Source organism: Vidua macroura, chromosome 3, assembly GCF_024509145.1.
Source record: "Vidua macroura isolate BioBank_ID:100142 chromosome 3, ASM2450914v1, whole genome shotgun sequence".
NCBI lineage: Eukaryota > Metazoa > Chordata > Aves > Passeriformes > Viduidae > Vidua > Vidua macroura.
In genome coordinates this window covers 6,507,752-6,524,298 of record NC_071573.1, presented here as the reverse complement: position 1 = coordinate 6,524,298, position 16,547 = coordinate 6,507,752, and the positions used below count along the sequence as shown (strand labels likewise).

Here is a 16,547-nt window from a genome sequence, read left to right as displayed (position 1 = left end):
TGGTAATCAGAAGTGTAGAAGGTACAGGAGCAGATGCAAGAAGCACAACATACAGTGTGTTGCCAGCACCCCAGGAGGTGCCCTTGCATCAAAAACACAAATGCAGGAGCATTTAGTGCAGAGCTGGAGCAGCCAGTGCTGTGACAAGGTGGTTTGCACATTTCAGGCAATTTACAAGGATGAGCACCTTTTGGTTTTGTATGCTTTTGCAGAAGGTAGCAAGTCTTGGACAGCTACTCTTGTACACGTACTAAACAGATCAGGAGACCACTCTTGTTGAATTAACTGCCTGGCTGTGGAAAGAACCTAATGTTTTAAACTGTCCAGGGATTCATTTTTGGTTGTAGTGACTCACACACCCCCCCACCCCCTTTGGAGGACTAAATTTGAGATTAGTCCTAGGATAAAATTGTGGCCTGCTGACATTTGAATACATTTTCTGCTTTTATAAAAGCAGAAAACTAATTGAGGGCTGATGCTATAATTTAGTGCTCTGCACTGTTTACAAAAAGATGCACACCATGCAGAAAAGCTATGCATAATCAGACCTAGAAACAGTGTTCTAATATATGCTGAAGAACTGCTTTGCAGTGTGATGTCTGTGTACAAGCTTTTTTGTATAAACAAATGCAGCTAAGCATTGAAATTCTGTTACTAATTTTCCTAATTGCTAATTTCCTTTTTTTATTTTCTATCCACAGATCTTCGTGTCTTTCACTAAGAGGAAACTTGTCAAGATAATTGCCTCAACTGTTGTACCTTGGAGCAGCATGTACAAAACTGATCTTAACGAGAAATAGTGATTAGTATTTGAAATAATTGCCAGGGAAAAAATCAAGAAAGACTTTTTTTAAATATAATTTACGGAATATATAATGACTAAAGTCCACTAAGAGGTTATTCTTTCCTAGTAAAAAGGCACAGCTGCTGAAAGGAAAAAGAATACTTAGTAGAAAATTGCAAAACCCATTTTTGTTCCTGAAGGAACACATTACGTGTCATGTCAACTCCTTTAGTGATGTGTTTTGACTTTTCTCTAGGAAACTGGTATTTCTGCAGTATTCAGAATTGGGTCAACATTCTGTTAGTAGATTTTGGACTTTTCCCTTATCTGTAATTATTTCTGTTAACAAGTCATGATTTTGTGCCTGTTTAACCAGGAATTAACTCGTAGCCTTCTAACAGCATTTAAGAAAACTTCAAGATTATTCTAAAAGGATAAGGCTATTCAAAGTATCTGTAGTATTTCAGCTTCTTTTTCTGCTGGTGCAGCTTGAGTGAGAGCAGAGTTCCAGCAGCCTGGTAGAGCTACCCAGATGCAGCTGGGGAAGGCATGCTCTACACTGGGCGTAGGTGCCAAGGAAATCTCTTGCGGAGTGTTGACTCCGTATAAGATGCATTTCTCCAACAAACCATGTGTCACTGGTTTCTAAATGTGCTGATGCAGTGTATGTGAGCAGATACTTCGACTTTTTGTGAGGTATGCTAAGTACATATCTGGCAGGAAACACTAATATTATAATGAGGTTTTAAAATTAACAGTCTTATGCTGTGTCAGAACCTTGTTAGTCTACAGATGCATTTGTAGAAATGAACTTTTCTATCAGAGATGAAATTACATCTTTGGAGTTTTACACTGGCTTTGGTTTTTATAGATGAGTATAATTTAAAACTACAAACTGTAAATGCAGTGTTATTTTAATAAATAAGGTGTATAATTATAATCTTTTTCAGTAACTCAAATTTTCTGTTAGTGTACTCAATCACAAAGAATATTTTTCAACATTGTTTAGAATGCTTCCTCATCTGGTGTTAAAATTAGGTAATTCTTTGCATTAAAACTGTACAGATGAAAATGTGTATCCAGTTTCTTTCCCTTTTCTTAGAGGGTTTATTTGATACTTAATGATGTCTCATAGCTGTGCTTCGCTCCCTGCTTTTTTTCTGAACACATGAATGTGGATATAGCTCTAGACCCTCCATTTTACTTACTGCCTGCCTGTTCTTAAACAATCCTTGCTTCTTAAGCAAGAAGAGTATTCAGCCTACTTAGTGCTTGTGTTTCAGGGTTTATCTCCTGTCTCAGAGCATATACACATTCTGATTGTATTTGGGGACAAGTAAGCAACCTTCTTGTACTGCTGCTTGTGGAATATGATAAAAAATGCCTGCTCCTGAGACCAAATCATTCCTCTTAATCTCTGAAGATCAAGGCTTTGGTATAGAGCACCATCTTTGTGTTTGTCCGGGTCACAGCAGTGCAAACAACAATTTTGGCATGAGTAATTCAGACATTTATTTGTACCAAAAACCCCCTCCCCACCAACATCCTTTTAAATCTTACAAGAATTTTGGATTCTCCTGTGAAGATGAATATACAACGCATCAATAGCAGGTAACTACTTTTTAAAATACTTTACTTAAATACTATGTGAAAAATGTTGAATAATCTTGTAATTTTTACATTGTCATTTACTACATTTTTCTACCCTTTTAGATATCCAAGATCCAGTCCTGGATAGGTAAGTATTCTGAACACTTTTTTTAGCAGTAACTGTTTCAAAGAAAAGCTAAAGCTTATTCACTTTTTTTGCCTGATCTCCAAATATTTTTTTAGGCTACTCCATTTAAATAACTTACTTATGACTTAGCATGTGCATCTAAATGCATAGTAAGGCTCCTTATAAACATTACACTTACTCAATTCATGAACTGAAAACAGTTGCTCCCATTTTTTTGTTTTGTCCTGCTCAGTTTTCAGAAGCATTTTATATGTCTTTAGGCAGATTGATTTTGGTAACCTGTACCAGAAATTAATTTTCTCCCAAGACCTGAAAAAGGATGTAAATGCCCAGAACAGTAGTAGTTAAGATTATATATTTGTGTGCATGTGCATAAATGCACTGGTTTTAATTCAACTTTCTCCTTTAATTTGCAGCCTTCCAGTCTGGTGTTTTTCTTGCCTCTTCATGACCTCGTGTCTTGAGCAGCCTAGCTGGATCCCCTGGTTCCTGTTTCTTCTTGTTTCAAAATTCTGCTTTCTCCCATTTTGGATTCCCCACCCTTTTATATTCATACATACCCTAGCCTTTTGCTACCTGTTTTGGTCTTTGCTATTTATCCTGAGACTTTGGTTGGGTTCCATGCAGCATTTTCCATGTGGCACTGCTCTCCTGGATTCCCTGCCACAGTGCAGTTAGTTTGTCTGAAGAACATCCCTGATGTGCTTTTGAGGTTTTAGTGGCCTGATGGTCCTCACCTGCATTTCTGTTCTGCTGCTTTGTCTTGCTCTAAGTAGACATTGGAGAAGACATTAAGGCTGTACCTTTTGCTGCCCTACTTAGAAAGCAAATGCATGAACCTTTTTTAAAGAGCTAAGAGAGCCTGTGGATTGTGGGGGATGATAAGCAAAGTGAAAGCATTCCTGAAATAAAAAAATGCAAACAACTCCCCTCAACAACAACACATCTCCTCTTGGACATGTTTAGATTCACAAGATGTTTGTTCTGCCCCTTTCTGCTCTAATTAGGAAATGCAGTCACATTTTAGCTTCTAGGTTAAATGTAGTTATTCCTTTTTTTCCCCCCCTTCTGTCAATTAATCTCTCTATTTCTGCTTGATTTTGTATCATTTTGACGAGGCTTTCTTTGCAAGTGCTCAGCTGTGGAATCCCTTATGCTCCACGCCATAAGAGAATTGCTGCTGTACAGAATATCTTAGACTCATCTGAAATATGTTTTATTTTCTTGTGTAACACACTCCCTTAAAAACATTTGTTTTGAATGTGGGTATGAATCTCTTCAGTTATCTGGCTGCTCCTTTGCTAATGGATTCAGAAAAGTCATTAAGCATGTGCGTATTGCGATCTCTGGCTCAAAGTGAGGCATCTGGGGAAAATACCAAGTTGAAGTGGTTTTTTTGGCGTTCATACTGCAGTAGTTCATGCTGATTTCCATGAGTGCAAATTTAAAGTGTTGATACCCTCAAAGTCTTAAGTTTTTTTGTACTATTGCTGTGTTGTTGTATAGCAAGGATTTCAAGTCTGATTTTCTGATTCAGTTACAAAGCAGAAACATATTAACACAGTACATTACAAAAATATTTAAATGTAAAGCTGTTACGTCTGAGTTTCTGGTCATGTAAAATTCTTCTTTTGCATAATTCTTGCTGTGTGAATTCTTTTTTGGGGGAAATGGGCAGGTGGTTCAGGGAAGAAAACAGTTTTCTTATGCAAATTGAGTAAGATTTGTCATCGGAATTTATGAGGACATACCTGTTTCTGCTTATGAAATAAAATGGTAAAGCAGGTTTTGTGAAGTTTTGAAATTAAATATTTTTAACTTGAAAAGTAGCATTTGCTCAATATATAAGTAGTGAGTTTGTTTTTCTGGGTTTAGAATATGGGATTGAAGTTCTTGTCATAATTACGTGAACTGACATTTTCATGAGAATTCTCATTTAAGGAGACCTCTTAATGGTTTTGTATTTCTTTGTATGTTTTGGTAACATAGATCTATCCAAATAAAACACTGTCTGTGATCGTTTGGTCTGAAATATATGTTTTTAAATAACAATGTAACTTGTATTGCCTGAGATTTTTACAGTGCTGAAATGGAAATAGTTGCTCAAAGCTAATCTGGGAGTAATTGCAACTTTGTTCTTTTTTTCTTGTTGTGTTTCAGGGAAATGAGGCAAGCTACCCTTTGGAAATGTGCTCGCACTGTAAGTTTTTTTAATTGCTACACTGTATTGTTGCAGAAGTCAATTTTGTATGAGGGTTGATATGTACAGTTTCCATGTATGTTATGCAGTTTACATACTAACTAAAAGAATAAAATTACAAGGTTAAAAATTACCTTTGGAAGTAATACAGCTTTTGCTATTAGATTGTAAAATCAAAAATCAGTCTGTCCTTAAAATAAAAATCACTTAAAGGTTTGAGGGTTTTCTTTGAGTCTTCCATTAGAATATTAAAAAAACTTATGATAGTCTTGCTGTCTGTAGGGTGAAGTGTAGTTCACCCATTGGGGCTTTTCCATCAGTCCTGGTGCCAGTTCCTCAGGGGTATGGTGCAGTCTGTGCCGTGTTAGGAGTGAAGTATATTGCTTAATCTGGCCTTGTAGTCTCAGAGGAAGGGACAGGTTGAGACTAAATGAGCTCTTTTTTCCCCTGTGTATGTTTGCAGCCAAGCAGTTAGGTGAGAACCCACTTGGTGTTACTTGCTTTTGGCCATGTGAGAATAAAATTCGTTGCTCCATCTCATGGGGTTAGGCTACCCTGTAAAAATGACAAAGTATTTTTTGCTTAAAGCTGACCAAAGAAAGGGTTGTCTTGTGAAATGTCTTTGTGGTGTTGTGCTAAGTGTACCTATTCTTAGTGCTTTTTCTATTTGATGATTTTCTTCAGCCCTAAAGTGTGTGTAGACCTGTGTATGTGTCTTCTGAACCAGTTGATGAAATTCCTTATCTTAGGTTAATTGGATCTTGTTTTTAAACAGGGTAACCCTTCAGGAGAGGGACTGTTTTCTAGATTCCTTTCACAGTGCTTGTCATGTGCTTGTGCTGGCCTGTGGCTCATGTAACTCAAACTGTAAAAGAAAATAAATGGTCATGGAGAAATCTTCATCTAAATATGTTTTTTCAGAGAAGTGAGACTTCAGCTGGTAATTTGCAAGTCCTCTGTGCCTAATAGGAACATCTACATGGATTCTAATTTGTGTCATAAGTTTGCAAACACTTGGGAATATCATCCAAAACAGTGCATAGCTGTATAATGTTCTCAGTATATTTTGTTAAATGCAAATACATGGTTGGAGTTTTGTACTTGATGAAGACTTCAGTAGTGTTTTCCTGAATCATATACATATATATATATATATATATATATATATATATATACACATATATACATATATATATATATATATCAATCTTTTATTAGTGCTCCATTGGTCAGTGTTTTGTTATGGACAAACTGGTTTCTGAAGAACTATTTTTTTAGCTAGTCATGTCAATGTCAGAGTTGTAAGCAGTGTGTTGCCATCCTTAACTTCTCATTCTAGGACCAACTTTTTTCATTGGTAGCAATGGGCAGCCTAAAGGTTTATTATTGAACTTCTTTGCCCATTTTTATTGCAGAGAAAGTGAGGATTTTTGCACAATATTCTGTGGTTAAACAGTATGTTGGGGCTGTTATTGTTTAAATGTGAAGTTCTTAAAGGTTGCTCTGCTCTGATGGCCTTTCTCCCAGCAGAAGGTTGGCTGTATCCCTGGGCAGCAAAACTCAACACACCAGGAAAATGGATTTATCACTGTCCCTTTGCTTGGATGGGCCCAGCCACTGCAGTGATGGTGCTGTACTTAAAAATCCCGAGTGCCTCAGCATTCTGAAAGCCAGGGGTTTTGGGCACGGCTATGCACAGCTGCTGGCTGGAAGCAAGCTTGCCAAGTAGATGTTCACATTGTTCTTCAAATGTTAAATGTTCCTGCTGCTTCCCAGAAGTTGTCACTGACAGGTCTAAAGTTTTCAAGGCAAGGCCAGACAATGTCTTAGAAAATCATGTGATAGGGATTTTGAATTTATTTTGTGTTAAAGTAGGCAGTTACATGAAGCAAATTCAGGATGCTACAGAGAGGATGCACACCATTAGATAGTCAAGCATATTCTTTTAACCTTTAATTTTAGAACATTAGTTCTTCTCAGGGGGTGAATTAGTGTTGTTGGATTCCTTAAAGTGGTTTGGTTTTGTTTCTCAGCTGTGCTGTGCCAGAAAGTACTGAAAACCTACCACTGCTTTCCATGGTGAAAATTTGATGTCAGCCAGAATCTGTCAAATTGTCCATATGGAAATTTTATCACAGCAAAAAGATTTAGAGAAGACTATTTTGTAATAGAGTAAAGAATAGTTTATAGTACAGTATTTTTAATATAAACACTCATTTGTAGAGTGTTTGGATTTTAGGATAAGAAGACTAGTATCTCTTTCCTAACTTAGGAGATTGTAATTGACACATCTGAAGTCATGAAAAGGATTAGGCCAGCTGTGTGGGAGCATATACAAGATGAGTGGTTGAATGTGTTCTCAAGGGTATCATCTTTTTGAAATCTGATCTCCAAAACTGAAATGGCTGACGTGGTTGCTAGTCTGAAACGTTATATTCGTCAATCAGATGAGGCTGTAGGTAGAGGTGCGAGTTTTGCTGAAGGCCTGTTTTATTTTGAGATCTCTGCAATACATTCTTCTGGGGGAAAATTAGTCTGGAAACATGTAAAATTAATTTCAGAACATGTGTGATTTGCAAAATTTCTCCTAATACCTTTGCAATATTCTTGTCTATAATGATTTCATGTTTGAAAAGTTAGTGGAAACGGGGCTCTCTGTGACCGCGCTCTGGTCTGGCTTTTGTTAGTTAAACCTTTGAGACAATATTCTAAGAGTATCTGAAAAGCCAACCTTTTAAATACAGGGGTAAACATTTAGATTTCAGGAGTGCTCAGCACCTAATTGCTGAGAGATGTACAGCTTTTCTAAGGGCTGTACCCTTTGCAGATGCCTGTGTGTATACTGTGTGCAGCAATGATGTACCATGCTTCTTAATGCATATGCAATTATCCTGTTAAAGCATCACTGAATGTAGTGGATTTCAGAAATCTGTAGTTTTAGGGCATTCTTTACTTTCAGCTCTCAGATTAAGAAAAAGTTAGCTATGTACCTTTATGTTAACTGTAAAACATATTTTTTTTCTGAAGTTACTGTTTTCAACATAGAACACACTGAAATTGGCTTCTAATAAAGCTTTTTGAGTTGCCACTTCAGTAGTTTTTTACAGTTTTACCTGAGCATCAGTTACATGCATAACAATTTGAAACAGAATTGTTTTAAAATCGGATGGATCATCCTCTACTGCTGTGTTGAGGGGCAGAAGTGAGGATCAGCATATTAGAAAGTGAGCAACTGGGAGATAAGACTCAAGCACTAAAATGGGAGTGAGGCAAAGCATTTGCAAGTAGTTTCTTGGAAGCATTTTAACCTGATTCATCGTATTTTTAGATGTATGCAAATGAATTCAAGAGATGAAGCAGGTGTTGGCCCTAAGAATTTTAATACTTGGATAGGAGTCTTTTGAAAGTACTGATAGTTCTTTAACAAAAAAATCCTTAGTACCAGAACTACTTAACACCTGCTTTATATTCATTATAAGGGGAACAAAATCCAAAATGGATTATGAAATAAGCATAAATACCTCTTAAGTGTTTTAAAACGGAATTTGATGTGTGTGCAGGCCTGCCAATAAAGCATTTTAAAGAAAAGCACTTAGCAGTTATTATTTCCAGCCAGTTAGTAAGTTTCTGAGCTCAGGCATCAGTGCCAAGGTGAGGGGATGCTGTCTGCTTCTGCTGAAAAGCTGGGAAGCACAGAGCCCCCTGTCAGCTGGGGAGCACAGCACAAAAAAGGCTGATTTGGATCTGAATGCTCAGGGTTGCTGGGAGTGTGGTGATGAGTCACAGGCAAACTCTGCCTCAAACAGTGTAAACAAAGCTCAGTCCTGATTTTCCTTAGTGGTGGTGTCACCCTTTTTACACTACTGGGAACTTGGACTTCCTAGGAGTTCCTAGTGTTTTTATCTGGCCTGGTCTCCTGAGCTGGTCTTAAATTCTGTCTGCTACTGCCACCATCAGTCCTTTCAGCTCAGCTTTCCCTTGAGCTGAACTATCTTGTGCCTTACTTTTCCAGCAGAACTTAGGAGAGTTTGTGTGGGCGCAGTCATATTTTTTGTTCAGACACTGAGAATTAATTTCTGTGCTCTGTTCTTCAGTGAGAGCTATGTGGAATTTTAAGAAAGTCTGTTGATAATGACAAGGAAAATATAGGCATTGTAAAACAGGGGAGCATCCATCTTAGATGGGAACTGTTGTATATGTGCATTCTGGGAGGTAATGTCAACAAAAAATGAATAAGATGTTATTGAAATCTGCTGTTATACATAAATGTATGTGCTGTTTTCCTTTAAAAAAATCCAAAGGAGAACAAAGAAACAAACATTAAGCTCCAGAAGACCTGCATAGTTTTTAGGTAAATTCAGCATAGGCAGGGAGAGTTGCCAGAAATGAAGACTGTGAACTGAAGAAAAAATAGACAGAAGGTATGCCCATCTAAGGCATATTATACTGTGATGTATTCATCCCTTATTTTATATTTGTATTCTTATTTCTTAAAGCTATTCTATGAAGACAAAGATGCTACTGAAATACACATTTTTTTCAAGTGTATAAGGTTTTTAAAATTCAGCTTGTGGAAAGGGTTTAATGGTAAGTGAGGTGACTGCAATATATTTAAGGAAAAATAATGACATTCTGAGACTCTCATACAGTCAGTTATGGACACAGTGTTTATCCAGATATGTTCATTAGGAACAGAGGTTTATATGCTGATGAACTATTAAAGAAAATTTTCTTAGTCCTGCATTTACTTTGCTTTTTTGTTATTTCCTCCTCCAAGTACTGTCATTCCTGCTGTATCAATGCCAGAAACAAAACATAGGAAGAGTTTGCTATTTGGTCAGCTTTTGGCAGAGATGCTGGTTTTTTCAGTACTGTTTTTTCACTTGTTTTGACTCCTGTTAAGAAAAGAACCTCTCTCAGATCTCCAGTGCAGCCAAACCCTTTGCTTGAATGTTTCAAGGTTTGGAATGAGAAATTTTAATCCCATTTCTATTAGAAACTGCTGCCAGATATTTGTACCTGGACTGTGCCTTGAAGTTGAGCTGGTATGAGCTATGAAATGGGACGTGTGTATATGTGGAGAAAGAGTAATTAACATTTTTCAAATATCCTAAAGTTCATAATTGTGGCAGCTGTTGCTTTGTTACAGTTCAGCAAAACATGAAATTATTGAGAAATACTCTTACATCCCTTTGCAACCTCCTCCCCTTCCTGTGATCTGGTTCTTTTCTTTATCATCCACAATCTTGACCTTCTTGTCTACCATCTTTGAAACAAAACAAAAAAGAATTTCTTCTCTTACACTTGCTAGTTTTGGAATTTAAGGACCTTGTTAACTGCAGCTGTGAGGCTGGTTAACCCAACAATGGTTCTTGTGACCAGCAGATGATGGCAGAGCAGCATTGCTTGTTAATACTGTGTCCAGTGCATCAGTTTCTGAATGCTGCAAGAAAATGTTCTTTTTATAGTTCATATTGGTACTTCCTGCTGGAGATGTATTAACTAGAGATAAAATCCATTTCTGAGAAGGGTTTGTTTTCTTAGCACGTCTCTGCAATGGCAGAGTTGGTCTTGTCTGTCTTTAGTGCCAGCTTGTGTCAATTTAAGCTGTGTAGCTGTGTGTGAGTGACTTGTCTATGTGGGTAATTAACTCCATTTCATAGCAGAATATTGACAGAGCTCTGGGTGGTCACTGTCAATCTTTGCTCTTATATTTGTGACAAAAAATGGCATGGAACTCCCAAACCAGGAGGTGGAACTGTTGTAATGAAATAAGACTTTGCTTAATGTGACCTCTGGGTTGTGAGGAAATGCTGTTACCTAATGATCAGAGGTCTGTAGTTCTGCTTCAGGCAGCTCCGTGTTTCTGTCCTAATTTGTGAAAATGTTATTGCTGTGTTTTGGTACATAGGAGTTTCTTACATGTTACTTAGAAATGTTACAGAATTTGCAGTTCATTAACTCATTAGTTTTTGTGGCAAGAGAGAAGAGATCCAGCCGTGTTCATGCTTCTTACCATTGTTCTCCATTGTGATTTTGCAAAGTGGCAGAACTATGAAGTATTTCAGGTTGTTTGGGAGGCTTTAGAACTGACCAAAATGGAAAGATTAGTCTTTCTATTAATACTGGAAGTGAGATTCCACTGATGTGGTGAGAAGCTGACAGTGCATTATATACACCATAGACAGTATTTTCAGTTTGCTGCTTAGTTGTTTTAAAGTGAAGTAATACAGGTATAAATTATGTCTATTCATGTACTTATTTTACCAGGAGAAATGTGCTTACATAGGTAGTGTGATAAGTCACCCTTATTATTTTTGTGCTTTCTCAAATGCTTGTGCTGTGAGGCTTTTTTGAAGCTATGAACTCTTCTATGGGAGTTGCAAGTAGAGCTTGCACTAAAAATGAAGTTCCCACATTTGAAGGTTGCCAAGGTGCTGTCTGCATGAAAATGAGCTGGGCCCAGTAATTGTCCAGTGGCAGGACTGGGAGTGAGGTTGAGTAGAAGCAAAAGAGTTTCTGTGCACAGAAGCAAAAGCTGGCAAATACCTTTCAGTGTATTGGTGAGAAGCAGCATTTTGTGCTGATGGAACTCATAAAATTGCTTGTAGAGCTCTGCTTTGCCATTCCTCTTCAATACTGTATTCCTCTAGTCCCATGGTGATGTTCTACGTCCAGGTTACTGTATGCTGCTGTCTCCTGTGTCATCTGGAGGGGTTCCTGGGTAGCTGTGCAGTGTGCTGCTGCCACTGCTGTGCTGCTGGGCTGTTCAGGGCACACCTCCAGTTATGGTCAAGGCTTCTGCACAAACTGGGGTAAAAGGAATAGTTCAACGCAGTCGAGAGGTGAATTATGTGAAATACCACACTGCTTACTAGAAACTGAGGAAAGTGAATTATGTTTAGTCTCACTTTTGTAGCCCTAGAGGCAGAATCAGGTCTGTCACCTTCTGGCACAGCAAAGAGAAGATTATTCTGGGACTGCAGATTGGTTTTTGCCCTTTGCCTCTGCAGTTGCAAGCAGTAACTGAGACTGACTGCAGAATGTCAGAAAATCATCTTGTGCCTTTGGACTTCTGTCAGGCTCTCTTTCATTCTGAAATAGCACAATCCTGAGGACTCTGTGTCTCACTGGTTTTTAGACAAGGATATCCAGGAACTGAAGTGGAAGTGGGTTACTGTTGGTAGAGGATCAGGTCTTTGAGTTGGCTACAATTTCAAAACATCAAGCTCTGCAGGTTGGCTGACCTTATCTGTTGGAAAGACTCAGAGCTGTTCGATTTTATGCTGCACTTTGACAAAAGCCTGAGAAGGTACTGATGTGATGTGAAATGGATCAGGTGCCTTGTAGAAGATAACATACAATTTCTGTTACTATTGGAGCAAACACTACTAAATGGATCTAAGAAATTTGTGGGAACTGCTCACATTAAGGAGAAGGTTGGTAGGGTGAGTTTGCAGCCTTAGGTTCTGCAAGGTATGTTTGCTGTGGTTTGCTCTGTGCTGGGCTCCTTCTAGGCTTCCTAAGAACCTCAGTTGTTCCTTCATAGCTAAAAAGGGTGAGCAACATGTGAACAGATTTGGATCTCGTAAATGAAGCTGCTGACAGGGTATTTTCAAGTTGTTATGGGGAATTTTTTTAAGCTTTTCAGCAGTAGCAAAGTACATGATTGCTTTTAATTGTTTTTATGGATTCACAGGTTTAGTCTATTCTTGGCATAACCAGATGTGTAAAATAGGGTACTAGGTATATGCTTTAATTGAGATTCTCTATACATTTGAACAGATTAGATGAAGAAGTGCTGCTGCAGAACATGAATCTACTTTAATTTCTGTGACAAAAAAAAAAAAAAAAAGCTGTATGCAAGTTGTGGCTACAGATGTGTCTGTTTCCTGTCTGAGATGGAGAGGAAAAATAATCTTAGGTCAGTCAGAGGGATGTTTTGAGTAGGTGAGAGAGAACAGGTTACAAGTAGGACTGTTAACCTGCTTAACTTGACTCATATCCCAGGAGATCTCACATTCAGTGTGCTGAAGAAGCACTAGTTTTGCTAATAAGTTTAATATAACCATCTTTCTGACATACTATGTTAGTCCAGTGTAAACATAATGCTGTCTCCTTCAGAGAACACTTGGTCTCTTCCTCAAATTCTTCATATCTGATATTTGTAAGAGCTGACTAAGAACTAACTAGCTAAGCATCCTTAATCCTTCAAAATGTTGTGTCAGCATGTGGTATTCAGTGAGTCACAAGGCTAATAGCTGTATTATGGCGGGTGCAGGGAGGAAAAAAGGTAAGTCTTACTTAAAATAAAATTGTGTTTGTCTTCAGAATTTCATGTTGTCTTTCTAGGTGTTTAATAGTTATAATAAAGTAGGAGAAAATCTTGTAGGAAAGCAATGAATTGTGCCTTGTGTTTAACTGCAAAGGGTTTACTGAAGCCTTCCTGAGAATAAGCATGGGGTTGTTTTTCATTTCAGTTGATGCTGATGAGATAAAAAGACTAGGAAAGAGATTTAAGAAGCTTGATTTGGACAACTCTGGTTCTCTGAGCGTGGAAGAGTTCATGTCTTTACCTGAATTGCAACAGAACCCGTTAGTACAGCGAGTAATAGATATATTTGACACAGATGGCAATGGAGAAGTGGATTTTAAAGGTAAGGCACAATGTTCTGTGGCAGGTGGTGATACTTCAGAATTCCTAGAGCTTTAGAATTCAGGTTTTTCTTCATCTGAGAGAGGAGATATGGCAAATCATCAGATTTTAACATATCTGAAGAAGATATGTTAAAATAAGATGCTAAATCCTAGTGAAACTGAATACCAGTAAAACTAGTTTCTTTGCATTAGGGCACTTCTGAGTGAAATGTTTCAAAGACCAGATTGTTTAGTAATAGCCTTTAAGGTCAGGCTCACTGAGGACTACTCATTAAATACCTCTTAAAGTACACCAATTTAGACTCTTAATTTTGATGCTGAGGAGAGACTGAAGAAAGTGTGGCAGGCTAAGTGGTGTGTTTCTGCATAAGTTGTATTTGTCCAAATGAAATCTCTCCTTTGGAATATTTAGAAAATAGGAAGTAGCCCAGGTTTTTCTGTTGATACTTCTTTTATGGGGTTATTTTTAGGTAGATCTTAGATTGAGACTTGAAGAAAAAAAAAATCCAAACAACCCAGAAGATTTGATTTAGTACATTTCTTAAAATTCTAGATTAATTTTAAATATTCATGATTAAAAGGGCCAACAGGCTATAATCTTCCTCACTAGTTCATCTTAAAACAGTGTCTGAAATTATAATGTTTGTCATTTCTGTTCAAGGTGATACTTAGTATTTCTTATGACTAGAGAAGTTAATCAGCCTTGCTTTTTTTTTTTTTTAATAGGAGAATGTACTTAAATCTTATTTATACTGACTGACATTCTAAATGAGATATTAATATACAAGAGCTGGTGACCTTTGCAAAATCCATTAAATGTCTTTAGGGGTAGCTACAGTATAACCAGAATTTTGAGTTTTGATCAGAAGCAGTAATTGTTGCATGGAACTATTCATAATCCCCTTGTAAAAAATAGTTCTGAGCAATGATGATCATGTTGTCTGTGACACTGACCTGTGAGTAATACACTTATCAGGAGTTGTTCCTCTTGGAAGGGAACAGGAAGTTGGCAAAATCAATTTTCTTTTATAGAAAAATATTACTTCAGTATTTCTTCAAAAGCAGTTTTCAGTTTCAGTGTCATTCTTTACATTGAGAAACCAGTACTGAGAGGAACTCCACAATTAGAGTCTCAACTGGAGTAGCTTTAGTAAAGATCTTAGAGTTTTCTCTCAAGTTCTTGTGAAGGCCCAGCAACAAAATTACTTAAATGCTGGTGTGACATTGTCTGTTTAGTGAGTTCTGCATTGGATTTGGGGTTTCTCCCACTGAAGAACATTAAATATCAAAGTACACAGACATTTAGGTATCACAAGGTAGACAATATTTTAAAGATTAGATTGCTTTTACAATTTCTACATTTTTCTGAATGTTGACTTCTTTGTTTATTAAAAAATGTGCTTTTTTATACATGTTTTCCTTGCATTGTTTAGAATTTATAGAAGGAGTCTCCCAGTTCAGTGTCAAAGGAGATAAAGAACAGAAGTTGAGGTGTAAGTATTTTGATTTTCCTTAACAAAAAATTTCTGATCCTCAAAAATACACTTTTGTAAGTTAAGATTAAGAAAATGGCAAATCCAAATTGTTGTAAAGAGTGGAAAATAATGAAAGTAGATTGTAAGCTTTTTGCACATTTTGTCCTTTATTTGTTGTGAAGATTTGTTAGTACTCTTTTCTGCAGGGAAGGTTGGAGGAGTTTGGTTGCTTTCTGAAGAATTTCAGTTGCTTTATGTTTTTTAAAAAAAGTAAATTCATTTAAGAGCAGCTTGCTGTATAGTTCTGTGAACTTACAGGGCCTAAGAATAATACTCAATTATTTGCTATTACAGTAGGAAAGCATTAAATTCTTGTTTCAGAACTGCATCTCCAGACCCAGGCTTTAGGAGTAGAAAAGAGACAGGTTCAGTTACAGATGTAGCTTCCAATAACTAAGACTGAAATGTTTAAAAATAAATTCAGTCTTGATGCCAAGTTGTTTGCAGCAAAGTAACCAGATGGGATTTTGAGTCATCTGTTTCCTGGAAGGTTGTAATTTTTTTGCTGGCTGGGTGCTTTCCTTGTGGTGGGGAAGATTTTCTTTTTTGGTGTTCACAGAATGCTTTTACTGCTGGTGCTAGAACAATTTCAGGTGTTTCCTAAAGTGAGTATATATTGTTTTCCAACCACAGTTGCTACCAAATGGTTGGTTTATTTATTTTTGATTTTTTTTTGCAGTTGCTTTTCGCATTTATGATATGGACAAAGATGGCTATATCTCAAATGGAGAGCTCTTCCAGGTGCTGAAGATGATGGTTGGGAACAATCTCAAAGACACTCAGTTACAGCAAATTGTAGATAAAACCATAATTAATGCAGATAAGGATGGTGATGGAAGAATATCCTTTGAAGAATTTTGTGCTGTAAGTAACTTCTAAAGAAAAAATGACTAATTTACAGAGAAAGAAAAAGAAAAAAAAAACCTCTCAAGTGCTGCTCTGGAAAAAGAGTAAACAGTTAAAAGGTGCATTTTTATGAACTTAGAGGTTTACTGAACAGAATGCTTAAATGTAACATCTAACACTTGAAGGGGTTGATTTCAACCCATGTGATATATTTGTTTGATTAGTTGACAGCAAATTTTAAATTCTTTCCTCAAAAAAAGTAAATGACACATTGAATCTTGATCCTTTGAAAATTGCAATAATGAGTGTTTACACATTGATTTTAAATGCTATATTAAGGAGGATACACTTGATAGCATGGTTTGGGCCTTGATTTTTTTTTCCTAATCTTTGAATTTACAACTTCAGTTCAAACATAACTTGTTCATATTCAAAGAATATGTGAGTTCTAAAAAAAAGAGGGAGTGAGGGTGGTGGAAATCTGCCATGCTGCCAACTATTGAAGTGAAAAGGTTCTTTTGTTTGCATTTTGGGGATTTTTTTTTTCTTTAATTTAATTATTTTTGTGACATAATGTAAAAAACATTTTGTCTTCAAAGAAGTTAGAGCTACAGCCTGCAAATGCCTGGATTACTGCATTATTGTTTATTTTTTGTGCTGGTCTGTCATCTTCCAGCCGTGCATCAAATGTGATGTTGCCCCTTCTTTTGTCTTTGGGCTTCTGCCCAGGCTTCTTTCCTTGTGCTACTGATGGATTTTCCTCTTCTTTACTTTTAATTTCTTCAG

General features: G+C 37.0%; 1 protein-coding gene across 2 annotated transcripts in view; it reads left to right on the top strand.

Moving 5' to 3' along the window:
• The window catches only part of PPP3R1 (protein phosphatase 3 regulatory subunit B, alpha), a 37,992-nt gene that overhangs the window by 18,612 nt on the left and 2,833 nt on the right, over positions 1-16,547 (top strand). The window contains exons 2-6 of one of the 2 annotated variants that reach the window (XM_053974192.1): positions 2,498-2,522; positions 4,683-4,722; positions 13,203-13,379; positions 14,814-14,873; positions 15,595-15,779. In XM_053974192.1, coding sequence (XP_053830167.1) covers positions 4,710-4,722; positions 13,203-13,379; positions 14,814-14,873; positions 15,595-15,779 — 435 coding nt within the window. In that variant the 5' untranslated portion in view covers positions 2,498-2,522; positions 4,683-4,709. The remainder of the gene's footprint in view (positions 1-2,497; positions 2,523-4,682; positions 4,723-13,202; positions 13,380-14,813; positions 14,874-15,594; positions 15,780-16,547) is intronic. The other variant, XM_053974191.1, reaches the window with a different exon arrangement.